Source organism: Oryzias latipes, chromosome 24 (genome assembly GCF_002234675.1).
Source record: "Oryzias latipes chromosome 24, ASM223467v1".
Lineage (NCBI taxonomy): Eukaryota > Metazoa > Chordata > Actinopteri > Beloniformes > Adrianichthyidae > Oryzias > Oryzias latipes.
Window position 1 is genome coordinate 11,493,103 of NC_019882.2, and position 23,475 is coordinate 11,516,577.

The window sequence follows — 23,475 nt, forward strand, 5'->3', positions numbered from 1 at the left end:
TTCAAAAATAATTTTTCCTGAACATCTAGAAATCAAAATATTTCAGCATTCTTCTTTTCACCAATGACAGTGAGTGGCTTCATAAGAAATGCAAGTCTTCTCACTCTGCTTTGGTTTCCCTGTCATCTATCACCTAACCTCTTTTTCTGCTGTTGGGTTTGCATAAATGTGCCAATCTTGCCTCTGGCATTGAGTTTATGAGGAAGAAAATAGAAAGAGAAACTGTAATGACACTCGCTAGGTTCATCATCACTGTTGCGCCACATCCAGGAAGTAGTTAATATTTCAAAATTGGTAAAAGCTTTAGTGAAATACACTCCTGTTGGTGACAGCACTGTGACAAATGCTTGTTTAAACATCTTTTGATCAAGAGAAGACTCAAATGTTTCAAAAGAGAAACGAAGATGGAAAAGTTGCTGCAAAAACAATTAGAAACAGGAAGAAAGCAATTACCATGTGTGGCAACCAATCATTCCCCTCAGAAATCCGTAATTTAAGGTCTTATATCCCTTCTTGGTTCCTTAATTGTTTATTTAAACTCGGAAGGTGCCTTACCTGTCACACTCCAGCTTTAAACACACAGCCCACTGACTTTGTTTTGGTTTTATTAATGTAAATGCAGCATGCTTACACAAGTCCTTTAACGGTAAGAAACTGATGCCTTCTTGCTTTTTTCTTCACCAGAGGGAGAGACTGAGAAACATCGAGAGGATCTGCAACCTGCTGAGGAAGGTGAGCCACAAAGCCCCTTAGGAGAGGCACCTGTTGTGCCTTAATGTCTGTCCAGACAGATGGTCTACTTTAAAAACCAAACAGGGATTTGAAAAACTCTCTTGATTGAATCGAGTCATCTGGACAACCATAGTTTGACCTTGCACGCTAAGGTTGTACTAACCTAAAGGTGGGAACCTGCTTGTTTTACAACACACCCAACTCTGGCATGTTTTAACCCTTGTGCTATCCTAGGCACTTTAACATTGGGACTTGGGTCATCTAGACCCACTAGACAGTGCCCCGAACCTTTTTTCTTCAATGATTTGTGATCTTCACTGGTGTCCATGGATTACATGAAATCTTTCCAACTTTATCCACCTTTGTCATGGTAGGGAGAACACGTCAATGCAAGGGTGGGGTCATGTAAGATAGCACAATTAACTGGCTGGGTACACCCGATATAGGGCATCAGCGTTGAGAAGAGCAGTAATATCTGGAATACATGCAGACCCATTGGGCCTTGAGGCCTAGAGTTCCCCACCCTGTACTTTGGCTGGTGTCATCGTTTAGATCCAGAACTTTGGTAGACTCTTATTGTCTAACGAGATGTGGCACAATTTATCAAACTATGTCTCAGGCTGCATGGTGGTCTAGTGGTCAGGACTCCTGCCTTACGACAAAAAGGTCCTGGTTTGAATTCCACCTTGGTTCTTTCTGTGCGGAGTCTGCATGGTAAATAGTGTATTCATATATAGCGCAATTGTACCTTTGCTTTAAGGTTAAAAGCGCTTTACAGTCACAGTCCTATTCCCACATCCACATAGACAAATTCACACACTGATGGAGGTTGATCACTCTGCCTTTTCACCAGAGCACCACATGATGCTCCACCCATGCATGCGTAGGATTTCTCCAGGCATGCCGGCTTCCATCTACAAACCAAAAACATACTTTCTTGGTTAATTAGTGCTTCCAATGTCTGTAGGAGTGGCCCTGCAATGTCTAGGGTGTACCCTGCCTACACCCTACTGTAGCTGGAATAGGATCCAGCATCCTCATGACCCCAAAACGGCATTGACCAGGTTTAGAAAATGGATGGATGATTGTGGTCGTCTCTCATATGTAACGTTGTTTATGGCATGAGCCACAACATGAACCAAACCACAAGATACACCACTTCGTCTTGAGCTACATAGCCATAAAAACAGCTCAGTCCTTGGCCTTTAGCATCCATATATCCTATATATATAACTTAATTTCAGCTAAGGTGAAACTGAAGACCCACGCTGTAGCCTGGTTTGAGGAACCAGGTGCTCCCTAAGGATTTTTCTATCAATCCTGAACATGAGCATCGTTGCATGAACTTTGGACTCATACATGCGTCATACATGTAAATCCAAGCACCACACATCGACACAGTGTAGCAGCACCCGCTCTTTGTTTGGTCTACAGAGTGGCGCATCCCTCATAGGTCTAACTCCAGCAGCTCCTTTTAATCAATGGAGCGCTGACTCAAACGGTGAGTCTTTCTTTTTGTCATCTCGCCACACGTTAACCTGACATCAAAGGGGAGACGGTGGCTAGAGCGCTGAGACCCAGCCACCGTGTTCGCCTCGAGGACTCCAACTGAGGAAGAGGAGAAGCCCTCCTCTCAGCTTCAGCATGACATCTGTTTCCCACCACACCTCTCTAAAATGCTCGCGGGGGCGCGCACACTCATCGGCCGAGCAGCTGATGTCTGTTATCAGTGTCGTCGACTGGAGCCCTCAAGCCCACCGATGGTCCTCGGGGAGGGCTTTTTCTCTACGCTGCTTCTGCAGAGTACAATAAACACACACACAGAAACTCACTCACTCACTCACTCATCCAGACAGTACCCTTGAAGTTCTGACCTTTTGAGATCATTGGAGGTGGCTGCAGATGTGCTTCCACACAAAAGCTTAGAGGAAAATAACAACCCAATTCACTGACGACTGCAATGCGATTGCATCTGCGGAGTGCGTTCTAACCTGTTCTTTGGCCACTATTACAGTTAATTTGATTTGTGTGCATGTCTTCTGACTGCAGTGTTAATTACACAATCTTCCCCAAAAAAATCTGCTATGATTTGAGATTGCGAATCCAATTAAATCCATCTTTATTGATAAAATGATTTGGATTCAACCATCAAGAAGCTGTACTGAAGTAATAAGAGACACAAAAATAAAAAACATATATTCATGAATTTTGTTCTTGTCAAAAAAGGAACTACCGGTACATAGGGTTTTCCTAAGGTTTAACTATTTGTTATAACTATTTTACTATTTGTTGTTTTGTAAATTCAGACAAAGTCTTTGAGCTTTTTTGCATGTTCTGAACTCCTTTTGCAGACGGCACACAGACAGGACAGAACGGTTGGTTCTCCTGCTGGAAGCAAGGTCAACATGCGGAGTAGGGTTACTGTATACGTGCTACATGCAGATGTAACAACCTTTCACATCTAAATATATCTTAGCCCACCTCTGATTGCTCAGCTGTTTGAAACTGAAGCTTTTCTCCTGACACCGACTTGATCAATATGTCCTCTTAATTTACTGAGTTATTTAGGAAGAGCCTCATTTCTTTCCATTTGCTCCATCCAGTGCTTGTCATCTGTTTGAGGTGAGCATTGTGGAGATGTTCCTCCCCTTCTCCACCCTGGTGTTGGCTCGCTCCCACTGCAGTAGTCCTCGATGGTCTGCATGAAAGCTTTGGCCGGGTTTTGTGGCGTTGGCATCCCATTTGCTAGTTTTCACTGGGCACACATGCAGGTAGATGGATGTGTGCCATGCTTCCTCAGAGTGGGGAAATCCATATATAGTGGGATTTTTTTCCTCCACTTTTTGTGTGTTTAGCTTATGGCAAAAAGCGAGTGTGTTGTCACAGCAACTGAGTAAACTCGGGTGCTCTCATTTGTGCTTTCTCTTTCTGTATTTTCAGGTCTCGTCCTTTTTTTTTCCTTTTTAAATGCATTTAGACCTATAGTTCCTTCTTCCTTTGATTTCTTTCCACCCTTTTCTTTATTGGGTCATGAAAGCATTTTTTTTTTGTGTGAAATTCTGAAGCCCTCCAGTCTTTTAAATCACTGTAATAAGCATAAACTGCTGCTGAAAGATTGTGGGAGCTTCACTTCTGTGTTGGATGGTTTTTCATGCAGCCTTGAATGAGTTTTTCTGCAACTGCTCAGTGATATAGTTTTGTGTTTGCTTTTGCAAAGAAATATCAGTATTTTTCAAGTGTTTCTCATGTTTCCTCATCGTAGCTACGGGTTCTTAAAGATAGAGATGTGTAACTGCAGTATTATAGATTCTGTCATTTTTGGCTTAAAAAGGAACTGAATTCTATGACGATTTCAGAATCTCAGAACCTTTGTGTTGACAGATTTAAAGTTTTCTCAATATTAAGGGATCAATAAGCACACATGGAGATCTTGTACTCCTTATTCAACATTTTTTTTACTTTGGTTCAACGCTGGTGCTTTAGCGTGTGTGTTCACGTTCTTTCGACAAACGTAATTCTTGAACCGTTTACGCAATTAACTTAAATCTAGCAGATTCTGAATGAGAGAAAAGCAGCTTTGCACTGAGATGCAACACTTTACAGTAGTGAGGTGCTTCTGCAATCAACATAGAGCTGCTTTGTGTTGTAATTGTTGCAAATCCAATATGAAAAGCCGTATTTTTCCGCATTAGCCGATTCCCGTTCAACACGTAAACCGTTGAAGAGTTATGTTAGGTCAAAGCGCGTCTTATTTAGGTTGGGAAATCTCTGGTGTTAATGGACATGCAGCACGGGAAAAACATGCTAACACCTGGCACAGAGGCCCAATGAATAGTTCAAACTTGTACTTTCCTGCTGTGCCTACAACATAACCCTATGTTTTGGAGACAATTTGCAATGTTTTGGAAAATAATTCATCAAAGGTTGTTTAAATTAGCCTCACATTTAATTTTACCCGATTTACAATTTCAGATTTATCCGATTCCATCTTTTTGCTTCATCTCTGCTGCTGATAAAATTCTGCAAACATGCATGATTATGCACAAAACATTGAAACTGTCAGTCGTGGCTGCATGTGCAAACCGTATCCCGCCTCTGGTACCAGGCAAAATACCTTATAGGTACAGGAGGAGTTAAAAAGGTTGAGTTTTGCAGGAAGTGTGGCACCATATTGAATGTTTATGTACTTTTCTTAACAGGGAATCTTCCATAAGTCTCATCAAGCAGTGATTTCTTATCACAGCAGATGTGAAGCATTCACTCTTGCTGGTCAGCAGTCGCTGCTGCACATGAGTTTTCAGTATATCTAAGCAAAACATCTTTATAGGTATTTATGATTATCGATTCTGCAAAAAAGAAAGGTTACTTTCTAAATTCCTGGTTGGTCTATGTGGGAAAACATTTGAGTTCATCCTAATCAAAAGTTAGGATTTGTAATTCAATATTATGGGTGAAATATTTTTCGAAAGGTCTCACATTTAAACTTGATTATCTCTTATCAGCTCCTTAAATAGGAAAAACAATTTAATGATATTCATCATACAACATTACTGACTTTCTAGCCTATATATAGTTGAAAAATACCTGCATTATTTATTACATTCACTCACATAAAGATCTCTTATGAATAATAAATGTGTGTTATTAGTTCTCCCACTTAGCATTGTGTAAATACATCTCACACATCAACACCTTTGAAACTGTAGCTGAACAATGTAACTGTTGACCGAATACCGCAGTTCCAAACACGAAGCTGTGTCTTTACTGAATGACTCAGCTTGTTATTGTTCTTCTTCTTTGTTTATTCAGTGTCTGTCGTAGTTTTTTGCCTTGGTATGTCAAGTGCTTAGCATTAACAGAATGAAGGTTTAATTTGACGGTTGTAGCTCAAATTTGGAAGGTTTCTAAAATTTAGTACTTGGAAAAAGACCGGTTGACCGGTTGCTCGTGAAGGATGTGTGGGTAGATTGCGGGCCATCAAAAATAAATAAACAAGAAGTGTGTCACTTGATTGACAAGCGGAATGGCCAATGGAACATCCTCTGATACATACGTCATTGCACATGTGTGTTTGACTACACTGAGCCTCAGATGTGTGGTCGACCAGCGCATTCTGCCTGCCATGGAGAGATTTTGCGGGCCTGGCTGTGTGCTGGGTCCCCGGCGAAGGGTCACTACGGCGGGAGTGCTTATTGAGGCCCGGGCTGTACACGTGTCTCGATTCGAAGCGATATTGTGACGCCCCCCCTGACCAAACCGTTCTGCTGGTTTAACGGTTTCTGCCTGAGGGATCTGAGCCCACTCAGGCAGCAGTGTCGTCCAGAAGCACTCGCTTCTCGAGGCCTGCCAATTGACCGAGGGGCCTGACTGCTCAGAGCTTTAAAAACAAAAGTAGTCATTGTGTATCTGTTTATACCCTACAAGTTATTTTTACCATTTTTTTTTTACATTCATTTCAACTTTTTTTTTTTTTTTCCGTCAGCAAGGTACTTGATCACAATTAAAATTTGAAATTGTTGCCCAGCACTAATATATTTAATGTAATGCAAGTATATAGTCAAGAAATGCTTTAATATTTTTATGGGGTGCACATTTATTCTACAAATAAAACAATTCTGTGGTACTGTCATTTTTCATGAGTCATTTTCCCCTTTTTGTTTTTACAATGCTTTGCAACAAGAAAACTCTAGTTTTGGAACTGAAAAAACCTCTTCATGTCATAAATCATGGTTGATAAACAAACTAAAACCAGCTCTGCCTAGTTATCCAAGCGTGCAGATTCCCAGCATGCTCTGAAATGGACCTCTAAGGAGGCTCTTTGTCCTCGTTTGATTTCCTTTCAGCATTGATCCGAGGCAGGAAATAACCTTGACTGGAGAGGCAGCTGCTGCTGTCCTCAAAGGGGGGGTTCCCAAGGTGTTTAGAGAAAATTATGGTGGCAAAGGTAACCAGTCACTGCGAGCAAGCGTCCTCACCCTTATGCTTTCCTGTATGTTTTGATCACATTACTAAGCCTCTGTCATCTCATGTACTGATGAACATGTAGTACATGCGGGTTTTTTGAGTTTTATGTGTCTCTACTTTTGCTTCACAAATACGAAACCTAAAATATGTTTCATTTCTGAAAGGTTCTTATTATTTGAAATAGCAGTAATGATGTTATCTGCCTGTGATTTATTGTTAGCACACTCCTAGTATAATAACTGGTAAATACAGAGACACAAAAGAAAATGGTTCAGTCAAATGGAATGTTTCATCTCGGGGCCAAAACTGTCAGCTGAGAGATTTAGCCTTTGTCTCGGCTCTGCCACTGCTCCATTCCAGAGAGTTTTAAATGGCATTCTGCCTTCATTTAAAATCATATGTGACAGGATAGTGGCAATTTTTTTCACGTTTTGCTCCTGGCCCCACAAAGTGACTAGATCGTACCTTCCCATAAAGTGATCATATCCAAGAATTGGATCTCAGCAGTTGATTCTAGGGATAGATTCGGTTTTAGTAAATTGTGGTTCCTTAAGTAACCTTTAAAAAAATGCCTAACAAGTAAATCTTGTGCAATTAATTGCCAGAATGGGCATCTTTTTTTAAAGTAACTGACTGATTTTTTTATTATAAAAGCAATCTTTACTTTTTCTTTTTGTGCCTAATCTAATTATGCCCTTAGCTTCCAAGGAGGAATAGAAAAACACAAATAATCATCAATCATAAGAAATATAAAAACTTTGAAGTTTTGATTTATTGCAGTATTCATGTACATCAGAGGGTTTTTCTAGATCAGTGGTGTCCAGCCTTTTGTTGGGCCCCCAACTGGTTTAATGTCAGAGAATATTTTCACAGACCAGTCTGTACAAGGCTGAAACTGGCGTCCAATATTTTGTTAGCTTCCGGTTTCCGTTAACTTTTGAGGATCTCTTCATTTCAAAGCCTGACACCAAGCATTGATGAATTTGCATCCAAGATGAGGCACCAAATACCTGAGAAAAGTGAGCTCCAGCAGAGCAGTAAGGGTACGCTGTCACCCTTACTTACCCTTCAATGATGTATAAGTGTTTGTTAAAACTTGTCACTTTCAGCATGCCTGTAAAACTTTTTTGTATGAACATTTTACCCTACAGGCTCGCCCAACGGTGTACAACCTTACAATTTTGTGTGGACCACCTGTGCCCCTTTTTCACCAGCAGACAGCCCGTATACAGCCGTAAGGGTGGCTAAGGCTCAAGAAAATAAATGCAATGATATTTCCTTGTATTTAAACCTCTAGCAATGGAGATGTCACCTGTTACACCTAAATAACACACGCTTTTTCAACTAATTCGGCTCTGCATCATTATGCGATACTGCTAAAATGAAATGTTGTAAGCGGCTAGATGGCTCAGTTGGCTGGTTGTGGGACTGGCGTGCAAAGTGACAAAATCCACCTTAGGCAGGATCCTTTACACAGCTGCCTATCTGGATATCTGTGCCTTGAAAATACAGGATTGTGTGAGGAAGGGCATCCAGCATTAAGACTCTCTGCCAAACCACCTGTGCGAATCCATTAAATCGAATTTGCTGTGGGGACCCCTGATGGGAAATCCGAAAGGTGAACAACAACTAACATAAAATGTTGCATAACAAAGCATAGCAACTTGTCTTGGTGACAGAATCCGCTGATTTACATTGATTGATCACTACCATAGCATATAATAGCAAAGCTGCTTTTTTCCGCTTCAGAATCAACTGGATTACATTAATCGTGTAAACGGTTGAAGAGTTATGGTAGTCGAAGGAATGTCAACATTGAAGCTTAAATTCAGGTGTTAAACAGTTAAGACTGCTGTTGACACTCTATGAATTACCATAGCTTTTCAACTGTTTACACAATTAGTGTAATCCCAACTGATTCTGACACTGAGAAAAGTCATTATACACTGATATGGAACACTTTACTACTTTAATGTCTAAACCTTTCACACAGCATTTACGGTAAAATACCCAGCAAGGGAATGCTCAATCGGATGAGTTAATTGGTGTCTCGATGCAGGAGGAAAAAATCCTCAATCTTATGCCCATTGAGAGACAATAGACCAACAAAGAGCACATTTGTTGGGCAGTAGATACTAGAGTTGAGTTTAAAACAAAGCAGAAACTTCGACCATTTGACAATGAGGCTGCATACAAAGGCATTGGAATAATGACACCATTGATCTTATATTAGGAGAAACAGCTGTTGGGGAGTTACATGTTACTCCATTTTAATAGACCATGTAATTATGAAGGTTTCAACTGAAAAACTAAAAGAAAAAATGATAGAAAACAGAACACAAATAAGTTTTATTCTTACTGCACGCACTGGAAGTTCTGCTGTTAAATCCTACTGCCCTGAGGATCTTCAAACCAGCACATTTGGACTCACTTTGTGACTACTTCTCACAGATTTGTTAATTTAAGAGCATACGATCCCAGCAAGGTTGTGATGTGGAGTTTATAGCGTCAGGAGGCAATGCAAGAGTTTTGTGGTCTTTAGTGGCTACCCGGGCGTGGTATAATCGGACTGAACGATGCCAAGAACCACTGGATGTGAGGAGTGGGAGGGGGAGTGGGATTGTCTTTTAATCTCTGGGTTTAAAGCAGTCAGCTGGAGAGGAAACAAAGAGCACAGAAAATTCAACTCTAATTTTGTTGTATTTGTGTGAAGACACAGTTCTTTGTAACATTGACTTTATTTTAGGAAAGAACTTACAATAAAAACAAACGTGAAGAGCTAGGTACCAACCAGAAGCAAAACCAACTTTCTTGTCTTGATTTGTTGGTTTGATACCATAATGGTCTGAAGCTACGTTCACAGCAGTCTCAATAATGCCGTGCAAAGCCACCACTTCTAATGAAAAGTCTAGTTAAACGTACAAAATGCACAACTGTCCAGCACACATTGAAAGTTAAAACAGGCCAAACTTCAACCGATCAAGGACTTTAGATGTGGCAGTGACATATGGATGGCGTCCATTTGCATTCAGTGCCAACTGTTTAAAAATGTATTTTTGCGTGGCCAGTTTTTTACATATCGGAAGAGAGCTGTGAACGAAAAAGTATGGGGCAAGATTTGCACCACTTTGGCATTTCACACCAAGCTTCTTCCAACTGTAGGTAGTGCCAATGCTCTAGTTCCGGGTAGCGACAGTCCAGTGTAAATACCATGGGCTAAATGAACATTCAAAAATGGACTTTTAGCAGGTTCTTGAACATAAATTTAGCTTTGAACGCTTTGAACATGCCTGGTGTGAACGTAGCTTAAGACATAAAGTTGATGGTGATTGATGGTCAAAGATACAGAAAAATACCAGAAGCCTTAAAGAATCAAAGAAGAGTTTTTCCAATTATCAAACAAAATTCATAGTTGTTGCCCTACTTTATTACAAACCTGTTCTGACTGGTAGACACCAGCAGCTTGTCATTATACTCAGATTGAGTTAAGTTTAGTTTAGCCCAACTATACCAGCTTTAAATAATTTCAGTGTAGTCAAGTTTTTTTGCCACTTAAAAAAAGTTTTTCCATTGTGGGTTGTTCCATCTGTGGTTCTGTTTGAAAATCTACATAAAACATGGCTTCTGTTCCGAAGCATCTTAGTGAAACATAAATCATTTAATAGTCATGAAATATGTAGACATATTTCCTTTACCAAGCTGTATTATGGTTTCTTGTTCCGATGGTGGTTGAAACTGTAATTGGGAAATATTTAAGTGTGTTTTTGACCTTCCAGACCAGAAACAGAATGGGGCTGAGAAAATTCAATGGATAGGAGTGTGGAGTGAGTGATGAGGCTGAAGTGGGAGACTGGAGAAAGAGGACCATATGTTTCCTGCTGGCAAAGACTTTTCCGTACATCTGTGGTTTTCATCTGCAGCCGGCTCGCTGCCCGTCTGCCAGCCTTTAGTGCCATGCTCATGTTTTTTTTTTTTTTTACGCTGCACATGATCTTCAATGAAATCTTACACTGTGAGCATTATTTCCTCATCCTTCAGTTTGAACACGCTGCCACAGTTACATCAATCTGGCTTAACCTGATAGCAAAACCTTACATTTCTGCTTGACATTTTGTCAAGCCTCCAAAACAGCTCAGAGCTGTCCAGGCGTGTGGGACCTCTGGGGTCCTGTGGTGTTTTGGCAGTAGGACACCCGCTATAGATAATTGACTAACTGTGCACTGTCGAGTACTCTTGCAGTGGGGGAGACTAGTTTACCAATGAAAAATCGCTGTAGGTGGAAAATAAGTCTTGACATTTCCCCATTAATGAAAAAAAGTAGTGCTGATGAGTCTGAACTGCTTTGGAAATGTCTTTAATGAAAAATGCAGCAGGAAATTATTTCACCTTTGACTTGACAAGACAAATTGAATTGGGTTTACTATCTAAGCAAATGTTCCGGCCCATCTTAGAGTCTTCTTCTCAGATCTTAATTAAAAATTTGGACAAAATTTGTCAATGTCTGATTCGATTGATGACACTTATTGCTCCATGAGACACAATAAAAAAAAAATTCACACTGGACTTTAAGCATCATGAATTCTGAACCTCTCTACTCTTCCTCCAGACTCCGGGGCATTATTTTCTATCAAAAATGAAAGCGTACTTTTATCTGTAAAGAAGGCTTTGGATGATTGAACAACTGTAGGGTCAGAATACTAAGAAAATGGACAACCAAGAAAAACTGTAGGACTGTGTGAATTAATTATAAATAATAGTATTAGCTGGATGTGACAGAATCTAGATAGAGGTTAGAAATTTCAAACAGAAAGTAGGAAGTCTGTTGAAATTGTAGTTCCACAAGTCCAAGTTTACAAGAGTTTGGTCCTCGGCTGAGGGCGGGACAAGTCCTGCAACAGGAAGACTCCTGATGTCTATGTCAAAGATAGAAGCGTGACACCAGATGAGGGTTAAAGCAGAGACAAGGTTGAGAACATTTCCGGGTCAGAACCATATGAACTGGACTTAAACTATAAAATGCTGAACAGGAAGGCAAACCAATGAGAAAACAACAAATTAGGAGTGGAGAGAAACACAGGTAAGAGGACAGATTTGATTCTGGTTGATGACAGTACTAGTCCAGGTAAAAAAAGTTGCGATGGCTGTAGTTCAGGAGTGGATGATATGAGGAATGCAACAATTTAAGCCCATGTCTAGTATTTGTCTGTGTGGTAGTTCTTGATGCAGTGACTCCAAAACAGAACAAGATGAATTTTTTGACTGTCACTAGCCAAAGCTCTGGTAAACAGTTGTGCAACAGCATCACCAAAACTGCAAAACAGTGCAATGCTCAACATGTCGGTCTTTAAAAGTGGATTCAACACAGTGTTATACTGTACATCCATACATGAAGTTTGAGGTCATACATCTGGGGCCTCATTTATAAAACTTTGCGTAGGATTTGCGTCAGAAGTGGCGTACGGATGAAACATAAGACGTGCGTACGCACAGAAATATTCGGATTTATAAAACCGTGCGCACGCACATCCTACGCATCTTTCCCTCAATAAATCACAACCAATTCTAAATGCAGCGCAGCTTTTGCGGACTCATGACACGCCCATAGTTGCCCATAAATAGTCCGTGAAACGCCCACAAATGAATATTCATTGATTGCGAAACCATGGCACACACCGAGAGGAAATGAAAAAAACGTAACTTGACTCAATGTGAAGTAGAATTTATCGTTGGCGAGGTGGAATAGAGGAGAAAAGTGTTGTTTGGAGGGCACAGTGTGGGCATTACTAATGCCTAAAAGGCACGTGAGTGGCAAACGGCGGCAGGCGCCGAAAATGCTGTAGCCTCACAACCTCGGACCGTGGACGAAATAAAAAAAAAATGGTCGGACATCAAAGTCGAGGCGAAAGAACTTCTAGCGCTCAATCGGGAGGAGGGGGCACCGGGGCACCGGGGCACCGGAGCGCCAGATGTCGTCCCCATTTGCCAGCAAGTCTTCTTGCTGTCTAAAGATGCGTTCACTCCGAATTCTTCCATTTGCCACATCTTCTAAAAGCGCAAGATCAGCCATTGTGCGTCATTACGCATTGTGATGGGGCATTTTATTTCCCTCCATTTATTGCATCTGACAAGCTACAGATGTCAGTAATAATCGACGTGGAAATGGGAAATTGTTCAGCGCGAATGTAATTTCTTGTTGCTTTCTGAATGGTTGAGACATACGCCATACATTGTTTTATCAAAAATAAAACAAACTAAAGGCATATGCATGAATACCATAATTCCATAGCTTATGAAGAAATGTTTTGCTCTGAAAACAACTTTCCCCAGTGGACAATTAATATGTCTGTCCGTCCGTCCGCACACCCGCACCTATCTGCTCCGCCAGACGGACACATTAACGAGAATATCAGTTTTGTACATTATTTCGTTCTGTTAACTATATTATTTATGAGGATGAATTGCACAACATGCCAATATTGCAGAATATATTTCATTTTTCTTTCTGCAAATAAGTGTTCATTTGAATTTCTGTTGTAATTTTCGTTTGATTTTTTTTTATTTGTTTCACTGCTGATCGATCAAACGGGTGTTCATGTAGGCTGTTAATTGTAAGACTTGCTTTGTGAAGTCTTCATGTAATTTCTGAGAGGCAGTATTGTCATTTTCACTTTCACGTGTTTCTTCCATCTGCCGACGGTGTCGCCGTTTCACATTTCATCCGTTTTTGTGCGTACGCCTAGGTCAGAGCTTGCGTGAAGGACCGCACATTTTCAAGATTCAAGATTCAAGATTCAAGAGGTTTTTATTGCCATATTCTGTGTAGCTACACAGAGTAGGAATTTGTTTCGGTGCAAATGTGCAGCATAAAACAGAAGAACAGTAAACAACAAAATTTTTTACGCAATGGACAGAACAAAAATATAAATAGAGTCAGTAGTGCAAGGAGTGACAAAACAGTGCAAACTGAGAATGTTCAAGGTGCAGGTAGTGGGCTGGTGACTGATTGGACATTGAAGTGAAATTTGGGGGGGGGGGGTTACAGGGCATTTAAGAGTCTGACTGCAGAGGGAAAGAAACTGTTCTTGTGTCTGGAGGTTCTGGTCCTGATGGACCTTAGCCTCCTGCCTGAAGGGAGTAGTTTCAGTAGGTAATGTCCAGGGTGAGAAGGGTCGGCAGCTATCCGGCCTGCACGTCCCTGGGTTCTGGAGACATATAGTTACTGGAAAGATGGGAGGCTGCAGCCGATCACCTTCTCTGCTGAGCGCACAATACGCTGTAGCCTGTTAATGTCTCTGGTTGTGGCACTAGTGTACCACACGGTGATGGAGGAGGTGAGGATGGACTCAATGATGGCCGTGTAGAACTGCACCATCATCTGGGCCGGCAGCCGGGCTTTCTTCAACTGCCGCAGGAAGTACATCCTCTGCTGGGCCTTTTTGAGGAGAGAGCAGATGGAGGGCTCCCACTTGAGGTCCTGCGTGATGGTGGTGCCGAGGAAACGCACAGAGTCCACTAGGGTGATGGGACAGTCTGACAGGGTGAGAGGGGGTGAGGGGGCTGTGACTTTCCTGAAGTCCACTATCATCTCCACTGTCTTCTGGGTGTTCAGCTCCAGGTTGTTGATGCTGCATTTTCCCGTCAAGTTTGCTTTTTATAAATCTCAACTATTGCGTAGTGAGTGGTGTACGCCTTCTTTTGTGCGTACGCAATGCTTATAAATGAGGCCCCTGGTGTGAAAAGGCACATTGACCAGAGTTTGCTTTAAAATAATGGACAACTGGTTAGGGAATGGAAAAGTGAGAGTTTTGATAAGTATACCCATAGAAAATCAAAGAAAGATGCCTCTAGTAGAGTGGTAGAGTGTAGACTTATATAGTGTGTCTAAGAATGTAGACTTATATAGAGCTTTTCTGTCATGCCTTATAGCCCAAAGCCCTGTACAGTCACAATTCCATTCACCCGTGCATTCACACATTCACATACTGCCGAACACTGGCGCCAAGCTATAACCACCAGGAGCAATGTGAAGTTCAGTTTCTTGCCCAAGGACACATCCCAAAGTGGGAACCAAACCTCGTTCAAGCAGAGGTCAACAACGTTATCTCAATTTACAAATTTGAGCTCTAATTGGTCATGAATAGAAGACAAAACCAATGAACTTGAAAAAAATAACTATTCCTAGGCTATAAATACTTTCATCCTTGGTGTAAAATCAGAACATTTCCCATTGAGTCAATGGGAAATAGCTCTCCTCAAAAACCACCTCCTAGAGGTCATTTGGAGAACGGCAGTATTTTTGCATCGTTGGTTATCATCAGATTTTGAAATGGAAGGTGAGGGCTTGGATATTACTTGTACTTAGCTGCATTAGAAAGATTGTCTTTTTAAAGGTCACACATACTGGTAAAATGGCACCTCTAAATCCTGATACCTTTTATTTCTTCATTAGGGAGCAAGTGCATGCTGGTTCCACCCTTAAAACCCACTGAAATCGCATCGTACTTGGACCTGGATTGTTTATGGTCAGTCTGTTGGCTTTTATTCAGGATTTGAGTTAAATCACCTAGGTACTGTTTATGTTTCAAGGCTCAGTTATGAACATTTCTAACAGCAAATAGAAGGTTTTCTTTTTACCATGCAAGTTGGAGTTTGTGCAGGGAAAAAGACAAAATTGAGATAGTTCATAAACCAGCAGTGGCTGTGTCTCTGCTAGAACTAGATCATGATGCAGTGGGTGATAAGCAAGCACCGTAAACTGAGCCTTTGGTGATGCAAATGAAGAAGGTTTTCCTTTCGAAATCTGAAGCAAAGCTTTAAAATGAGGAGAACCCTGAAGTCATGACTTGTTTTCTTTTTCTTTTCTTTTTTTTTATGAGGAGTGCTTTAATTACAGGCAGATATTGCAGTCCAGAAGATGCTGACAAGAAGCTGCATCCACACTGTAGCTGAGGAGTTCGTTACAGTTGGATAATGAGTCTTTTGAAGGCTGAGAGGAACTAAATCTGAGCCGCTGCAGGTTACACAAGCAACCTCTGCAACCACAGAGAAAAAGAGTTCAAATAGCATCAGTACTTCTCTCTTTTAGTCCTTTAGTAAATGAACACTTTCATCTTTTTTGTTTCTTACTACAAAGCAGACCTATTATGCTACATTCACACCGGGATGTGACGTTCAAGAATGCGCGTTTAGCCTAAGGTTTACTCTGGAATCTCACTACACTCGCTACCCAATACTAGCGCATGTCTGCCACAGCAGTGCCAGTCTTGTGAATCTCGCTCCAGTCTTTTTCTTTCACAGCTCCATTCCGACATATGAAATACTTGGTGTCTTATAATTTCAGCCGGGCACAAACCGCAATTATTGATTTCTCTTTCATGATCAATTTTTGAAGAATTGGCGCTTTTATGATTCGAAAGGGACGCCATCTAAAGGTCACTAAATCCGCGCCCCTGAATGGTCAAAGTTGGATCTGGTTTAACTTTTAATGCGTGTTCAGTTTTGGAAGTAGAGCCCAAAATCGGTCGTAGAAACTCGCATAGCGACAGATGAACGCAGGAGTTTTGAACGCCAAAGGCCAAAACATGCATTTTTGTGTGTTTACATTAACTTTTCAACTGAAGTTATCGCTTGAACATGCGTTGCCTAGGGCGATGTGAACATAGCTTTAGGGTGAAAATACGTAAGTCCATATATAATTGGTTCATGCAAAAGTACCCAATTAAAAAACGGACCTACCCAAATTTTTAATGTTTAAATGCCACCTTGAGCTTTTACTATGCATGTAATGGTTCGTTTATGGCTGTGGTCACTACTTGTGTCCTCTTTGACTTTTTTTGCTCTTTCTGACTGAAAATCCCAAAAAAACAAATTTTCCAACCTCAGCAGTCGGGGAAAAGTGGTGATTCTAGCTGCTTTTAACAATGACAGCTCTGAAGGCGGCTTAAGAGAGTCATCCGAATCAAAGCCAGCAGGAATCTGGGTGAATATCTGGGCTTTTATTCAGGGAGCTGCACAACCAGGTGAGTCACCGAGCCAGAGTGAGCGTGGTGAAATGGAGAGCCGGGTTGTCACCGCTCCGCCGTGGCCAATCTCTGTCTCATTCTTGTTTTGCTGTTTTTATTTCTAAAAAAAAAAGTCTCTCATTAGCTGAGAGTGTTGCTCGGTGACCCAGCGCTCATACCCCATGTCCCTCCCAGCAGAAAAGGCTGAAAAGTCACATCTGAAAAGCTCCCCGGCTTTCCTTTTAGAGGCAAGGCCAGGCGTTCTGGTGGGTGGACCCTCGTTAATTGGACCTGAAGAGGTTGAGGGCGAGCCTCGACACAGCTGTCAGCTTTGGCTTGGGTTTTGAAAGGAGCGTGGGCCGGAGCCCTCATTTTCAGTGCTGGGGGGTGATTTGCAGTCAAAGGTGAAGGTGTTTGCCTCAGCACAGATGTAATGAGAGGAAGAAGGAGCCCCGGGGAGGAGAGGAAAATACAAGCTGGACAAAAAAGATCAATTAAAAAGCGGATCCTCCGCATGCTGAAAGAGGTTTTTGGAGAATTAATACAACAACAAAAATATGCACATTGTCATCGTTCAAGTCTCATAAAATTGTAAGGAACCATCTTCCTGAACATGCAGAATGACAATCTCTACATGAAGCACCGTTGTATGCCATGGGGAGACAGTTTTGTCAGACTTAGCCAACTTTTCCAACATTTTTATTGGACTTTTATGAATTTCCTAAGACACATGTGCTATATGTAAGAAAATAGAAATCAAACCGAGTAAATTAAATGAATACTTTTTTTGGAAAATTGTTGTATAAAATATTATTTATTTTGAATGCAAAACTTCGATTTGTTTTAAGCACTTTATGCTGCAAAAACTTATTGCCTAAAAATAGGAAAAGAGAAGAAAATCATTAGAAAGTAGTAAAATGATCTGTCCATGCAGCCGTCATTTTTACATAAGAAATTGTATAAAAAGAAAACAAGGAGTTCCACAAAAGCATTTTAAAACCTTCGAAAGGTCTTGATAAATAAGATAAGTTAAGATCTGGTAAAGTATGTCTAAACAAAAGGTTTTCAATCTTTGTAAGCATTAAAAAGACAAGCTTGAAAGTGAAAATGTTTCCCTTGTGTTAAAAGCCAAAAGTAAAAATAAAGGTTTTCTAAAAACAGCCACAGAGAACCAATTCTACTTAGTTTATTGCATCAGGCCACAGAGGTTTAATCTCATTAAGCCATATACAAAAAGGCGTTTTAAATGGAGCTTTCCGTTCGGATAATCTAGGTACGCTGCTGTAATTTGCTGTTTCTTGCATCATTGTGAGGGATTTTACTCTTTCTGTGGGGTTAATACAGGAGTCAAGCTTGCATAAAATCCCTGGAGGGTGAGGAACAACTGTCACTGAGCGAGTGCAGGCCTCCATCTCATCTGCTGAACGTGTGAGCATGTTATGTTTGGATGTTTACACCAGAAAAGGCTGGATGATGACACAGCATTTGAAATAAACAAAACGCTTTGACGGGAGCCAAAAAAAGGACATGAAATGCACAAGTTTTTTATGTTAATGCACTTTTATGTAAAGGAATAGAGGTCACATTCCTTAAATGTTTTGTATCCACCCCAATTTAACTGTTGTAGTTCATTGTAATTTTCAGAGTTTTCTCTTTTGTTTTACATGTTATTTTTTTCTTGCTTACTTGTTTAACCTCCATGAATGTGATACTATTTCACATCCATTACAGACATTAAAAAGTAATTCGGGTTGCAACTTTCTTTTAAACCTAAAGGAATGAAGTAGACTGTAAAAAATGCATACTTACACTAGATCGACTCATTTAGCTATAGAGGATTTTGGACACTCATTTGAAAAATTGTAAATGTTATATACTTGTATAGAGCTTTACTACCTTCTCTTAAGGCCCAAAGAGCTTTACAGTCACAGCAAAATGGCAAAAAAGTCACCAAGAAGCATGTCTTTGGACTGTGGAAGGAAACTGAAGTACGCGGAAGAAAAAAAACACAGTAATTTTAAAGTTTTATGCTCTTTTTAGATATTTTAGCTGAAAGCTTAAAAAGCAAATACAACATGCACTTTCTTGCTACCTCAGGTAATCCTGATTTGTAATCGTAACATCACACCTCTATTGGTTTGAACAATTTTAATTACATTTGTTGGACTACAAATGCGTAAACACCTGTTTTTGCACACTGAGCTAGTTAATTAGCATGTTCTTTCACAACTACATTCTTGTAGTCAAAAGTTGGGTAAGTAGCCTACAGTTGAAGAATTTCAGCTGCCTAACAAGCAGGCTATTTATAATGGGTTCAAATTAGGAAAATTAATTTGGAAATTGAAAACTATTTATTTTTTATGGTATTTGTGCCACCACTATTATTTTGTAGAGATGTGAAAATATTACCATTCAGAGCACGAAAGAAAACCTCCAGAGTTATCTGATGGGTATGGTTTCAAATATGGCAAAAATGTGCCAAAATAAACACTGAATCGGTTAAAATATTGCTACAAAAAGGTATTTTATTTGAAACCAATGCTTATTTTTAAAACTAGTTATTCATGTGAGGCAATGCTACCTCATCTGCTTAAACGGTGACTGCTACCGATGGGTTTCTTTTAACATTTCCATATATCCTCTATGCCTCATCTAGCCAGAAAATTATATTCCTCTCCTTCTGACCAGGAAGTATTGTAATATTTACTTCATGCATAATTCATGCAGAAATGCTTGACGTTGCAGGGGGCTCTGGTGGCAGACTAACGGACCAATTTTAATATTTCACTTTTTATACTTCAATAGCTCCAAATGGGGTCATCAGCCTCCCTTAGTCAGGCAACTTTTGTGTTTAAAAAGTTTTTTTGTGTATTTAAGATTACATTTTAGTTTTACCAATATAAATATGAAAGGACATAGGTTGATAAAGCGATTAAAAATAAAAAGTAAAAATCCTGCATGTAATACAATCAGTATTTTTTTTTTTGTTTGTCTGTAAAGCATGTCTGTGTGTTTCTCCTGCATCAACTGTGGTCACATGACGGAGCAAACCATCAGAAATGTATTGTTTACATCTTGCGGTGTTGTCCTTCATGAATGAATCAGATGGTAGTACGGGGGGACCCCTAGCCCCCCAGCCAGAAAAGCAGTTACAATTCATTGGGCAGAGTCCCAGATGGGTCCTCTCTGTGCACACACGCACATGCACACAAAGACACTCACACCCACAGTTATGAAATGATTTCCATATTCAAGATTCAGTGTCTTTTGTAGGGAAACCAAAAAAAACTAAAAACAAAATGCTTTGATGTTTTTCTAGTTTTAAATCATCTCTGATTTTAGTTTGAGTTTTCTGTTGTCCCAGCTGCAAACTTACAGTACTTGTTATCAATAACAAACCCCTATTTATGATCAAGAAGCATGATGCTTACTAAAAAAAATATAGTTTTGTTTGAAAAAATGATAATAATTAAATAGTCAATGTTTTTGCTTACAATCGGACACAGAGAGCAGTCAGGTAGTCCTTAATCATTTTCCAGTTTTGACTATGTGTTGTCTGAGTTAGTCAAAAGTTATATTAAGTTGTATCTGTCCATTAAGATTTACAATGTTGAGATTAGTCCGTTTTTTTTCTTTTTTCGGTAACATGCTAAAGTTGAAGCTGCAGTACATTCATGTCATTCTTAGCATTTCATTGGTGTTTTCTACATTAAACTAACGTGTAAACATTTGTATTTTTTTATCATGACTAGATGATCTCTTTTTCAACTTTTTGCAAAGTCCGTTGAGACTGGATTGTGAACTGATGGTTTGTAGCTTAACTAAAATAAAACATGTCTTTCTGAAAACTATTTCAATTTAAACTGTTGATCCCACTTAAAAAGTAAATGCAACTTTTTGTTGGGACTCCATTTGCGACCACAAAGTATGTATTTTAACAACCGTTTTAACACCATGTGCATTAGGACTTTCAAAACTTTAATGGTGTTTGCATGCCATCTAAGGAGAAAAGTGTGTGTGTGTTTTTAAATGTGTGTACAAGTAAATGAATAGATTTTGTTATAGCTGCATTTTTCTCCAGCAGTCCAAAAGCTCTTGAGTTCAAATGTGCTTTTTGCCATCAGGACACATGTACTCATGTGAATAATGCATCAGGAGTGTTGCCGTCTTGCTGGTTGCATGTGCCGTATTGTTCAAGGCCAGCCTGTCCGGTGTGACAACATAATGTGTTGACTGTGTGCTGTTAAATATACATGAGCTGCGAAGTGGCTTTTCTTTGTGCATAATGTTAACTGAAGCACCTAGAAAAAAAGCTGGTTTAGGGCAGACATTTGCATTGTTGAGGTGTTCAGAGGGTTTTGCACCACAAGCAACTTTTACAGCAGTCTAACGATGGTGGTTGAGCAACTTGACAGTTTTTCTTTCAATATGACAACTCCTGCAGTTGCAGGTACACGCAAGTCTACAGTAGTGGATTGTTTTCTTGTAGTAGAGTTTAAATAACCTTGTGAACTATTGCTTAGACCAGGCCTGCCCAACCCTGGTTCTTGATGTTCATCAGCCTGTATACTTACCAGATGATCCGTTCAAACTTGCTTCTACAGATAATGTCAGCGCCTACAAAACCTAAGTAATGAAGCAACAAGGGTTTCTATAGTCTAGTAATTGTAATTAATTACCAAAATTTGGAATGTAATTTTATTAAATTACTCAGTTACTGACACATTAATTAAATTACAGTAATTTGTTACTCTGAAATCCTTAACCCCAAACACTGTCTATACGTCACTATCAAATCTCAGACCCTGATGGTCAAAGTTCAACCTGGTTTAACTGTCAACGTCCGTCAATAACCATGCATTGTAAAAAAAACAAAAAAAAAACTGTAAATACTGGTGTAGCTACATGTGTAGGTGAGATATTTGATCACGGAAGCTCGGAATGCACAAATGTGATGTTTTCTGAAACATATCCTTTGTTAATGAAACCTAACTAGTGCATGGGACAACTGTATAGCTCTTGAACAACACTCAAAACATGTTTAGTAATCCAACTTCAATCATGCTTGTCTTTGTTTCATATTTTTAACACTATACTATTATAAGATGGAGTTTTGAGTAGAATCCACACATCAAGAGGAAAGAATTTATCACAACTGTTAATATGACAATAATTTTATTTGTCATTGTGAAAAAGAAAAATAAAAGAGACTTTTGGTGGGAGTATTTTTTCTGTTTGCTTCTTGAAAGTTATGGGGAAACTGCCTCCCACAGGGGATCAAGGGTTTCCTAAAGCTTGGTAGTTTATTTCCTCGCCATCACAGCTGAGTCTAGTCTGTTACAAAAGGTGTACTGCATGTGTTAGGATTATCCTCTGTGTCATATGTACAGAAAAATAGGCCTTAGACAACAAAATAAAAGCACTGGTGACTTGGCATCCCCCTGTGACTAATTCAGCTGTTTGGTGTCTCTTCTTGTCTTATAGTTGGTGCTGCCAGAGTACTCGATCCATGGGCTTTTCTGCATCATGTTCCTGTGCGCACAGGAGTGGCTGACCGTTGGGCTCAACATCCCCCTCCTCTTTTACAACACATGGAGGTAACTATTAAATTTAAACTAATAGTGGATGCATTTCTCATACATTTGCTTGAAATTGACACAATATCAACACAAGACATTATCAACGAATATCAACTTTTGTCACACATCAAAGACCCCTTACTACAGCCTGCCCAACCATGGCCTTTGGGATCTTCCACCCTGTTTTCTAGCTTTTCCTGGCCTTCTTGTTGAATACCTAAATCATGTGTTCAGGCAATCAGAATGTGAAAACACACAATACAGGAAATTAGCAAAACACATTTCAAAGAGATCTGTAAGGCAGAAAGGGTGTCAGGGTTGGGCAGGTATGCATTGATGGATGGACATGTGGACACAGGAGGCAGTTGGAGAGGACTGACCACATTATTTTGAAGAAACCAATTACACATCTTTAACATTGTTGCAATGAAGGCAGCAGTTAGAAGATGAGAGTTTGGGTATTAAAACCATGCTGAGTTGGTACCAATGGGCACAAAACTATTTACTTGCCAGCCTGAACTACTCATTCCTAGCAGGAGAGGTGCATTGTTTAGCAACATTCAGGAAAACAGGTGTATCTACTTATGTAACAGGTCCATGCCATGTCCAAAAATGTCACAAAACATGAATGTATGAGGGTTTTTTTGTTGCACAGTTTAGCCCAATATCATTTCTTTCTCGTTATCCTTCACCAACACTTCCTCTTTACCCTCTACCTCGGTGTCATTGATTGAATAATGTAATTGAACCAAGTGGGTGTGACATCACATAGAAAATGGCCTTCTTCCAGCTTTTTTCGCAATATGGACAACGCCTTGTTGGAGCCAGACAACGTCAGTAAGCAGTGATTGGTCTGAGTTAGTCTGGGCCAACATTTCAATGGCAACCACTCTAGCCAATCAGAAGCGAGCTTGTTGGAACTCCACACCCCTACCACTTGAAAGTGGGCTACCCGAAAATCTGTGAAATGTTTGGAACGTTCATGGAAGCCACATACATTTATTGAGATTCAAGTTGTTCAAGTATCTAACTTGAGGGGTTTCTTAGTCTAGTTCCCATATACAGTCAGTGCTCTGTGTCTTTAAGGCTAAAGTGTAGAATTAAAAACAATCCCATTGGAAATTTAAATAATTCAGGCACTTTGGGTAATTGTATCTTCATAAAGTAACAACGATAAATGTTAACATCTTCTAACATAC

General features: G+C 40.0%; 1 protein-coding gene across 4 annotated transcripts in view; it reads left to right on the top strand.

Annotated features, from left to right (window-relative positions):
• The window catches only part of LOC101155158 (protein cornichon homolog 3), a 64,723-nt gene that overhangs the window by 24,141 nt on the left and 17,107 nt on the right, over positions 1-23,475 (top strand). For all 4 annotated transcript variants that reach the window (XR_002293168.2, XM_020714519.2, XM_011491716.3 and 1 more), the window contains exons 3-4: positions 685-732; positions 22,182-22,294. Coding sequence is in view for 3 of the 4 variants with exons in the window: in XM_020714519.2 (XP_020570178.1) it covers positions 685-732; positions 22,182-22,294 (161 nt within the window). In the remaining variant the exon portion in view is untranslated. The remainder of the gene's footprint in view (positions 1-684; positions 733-22,181; positions 22,295-23,475) is intronic.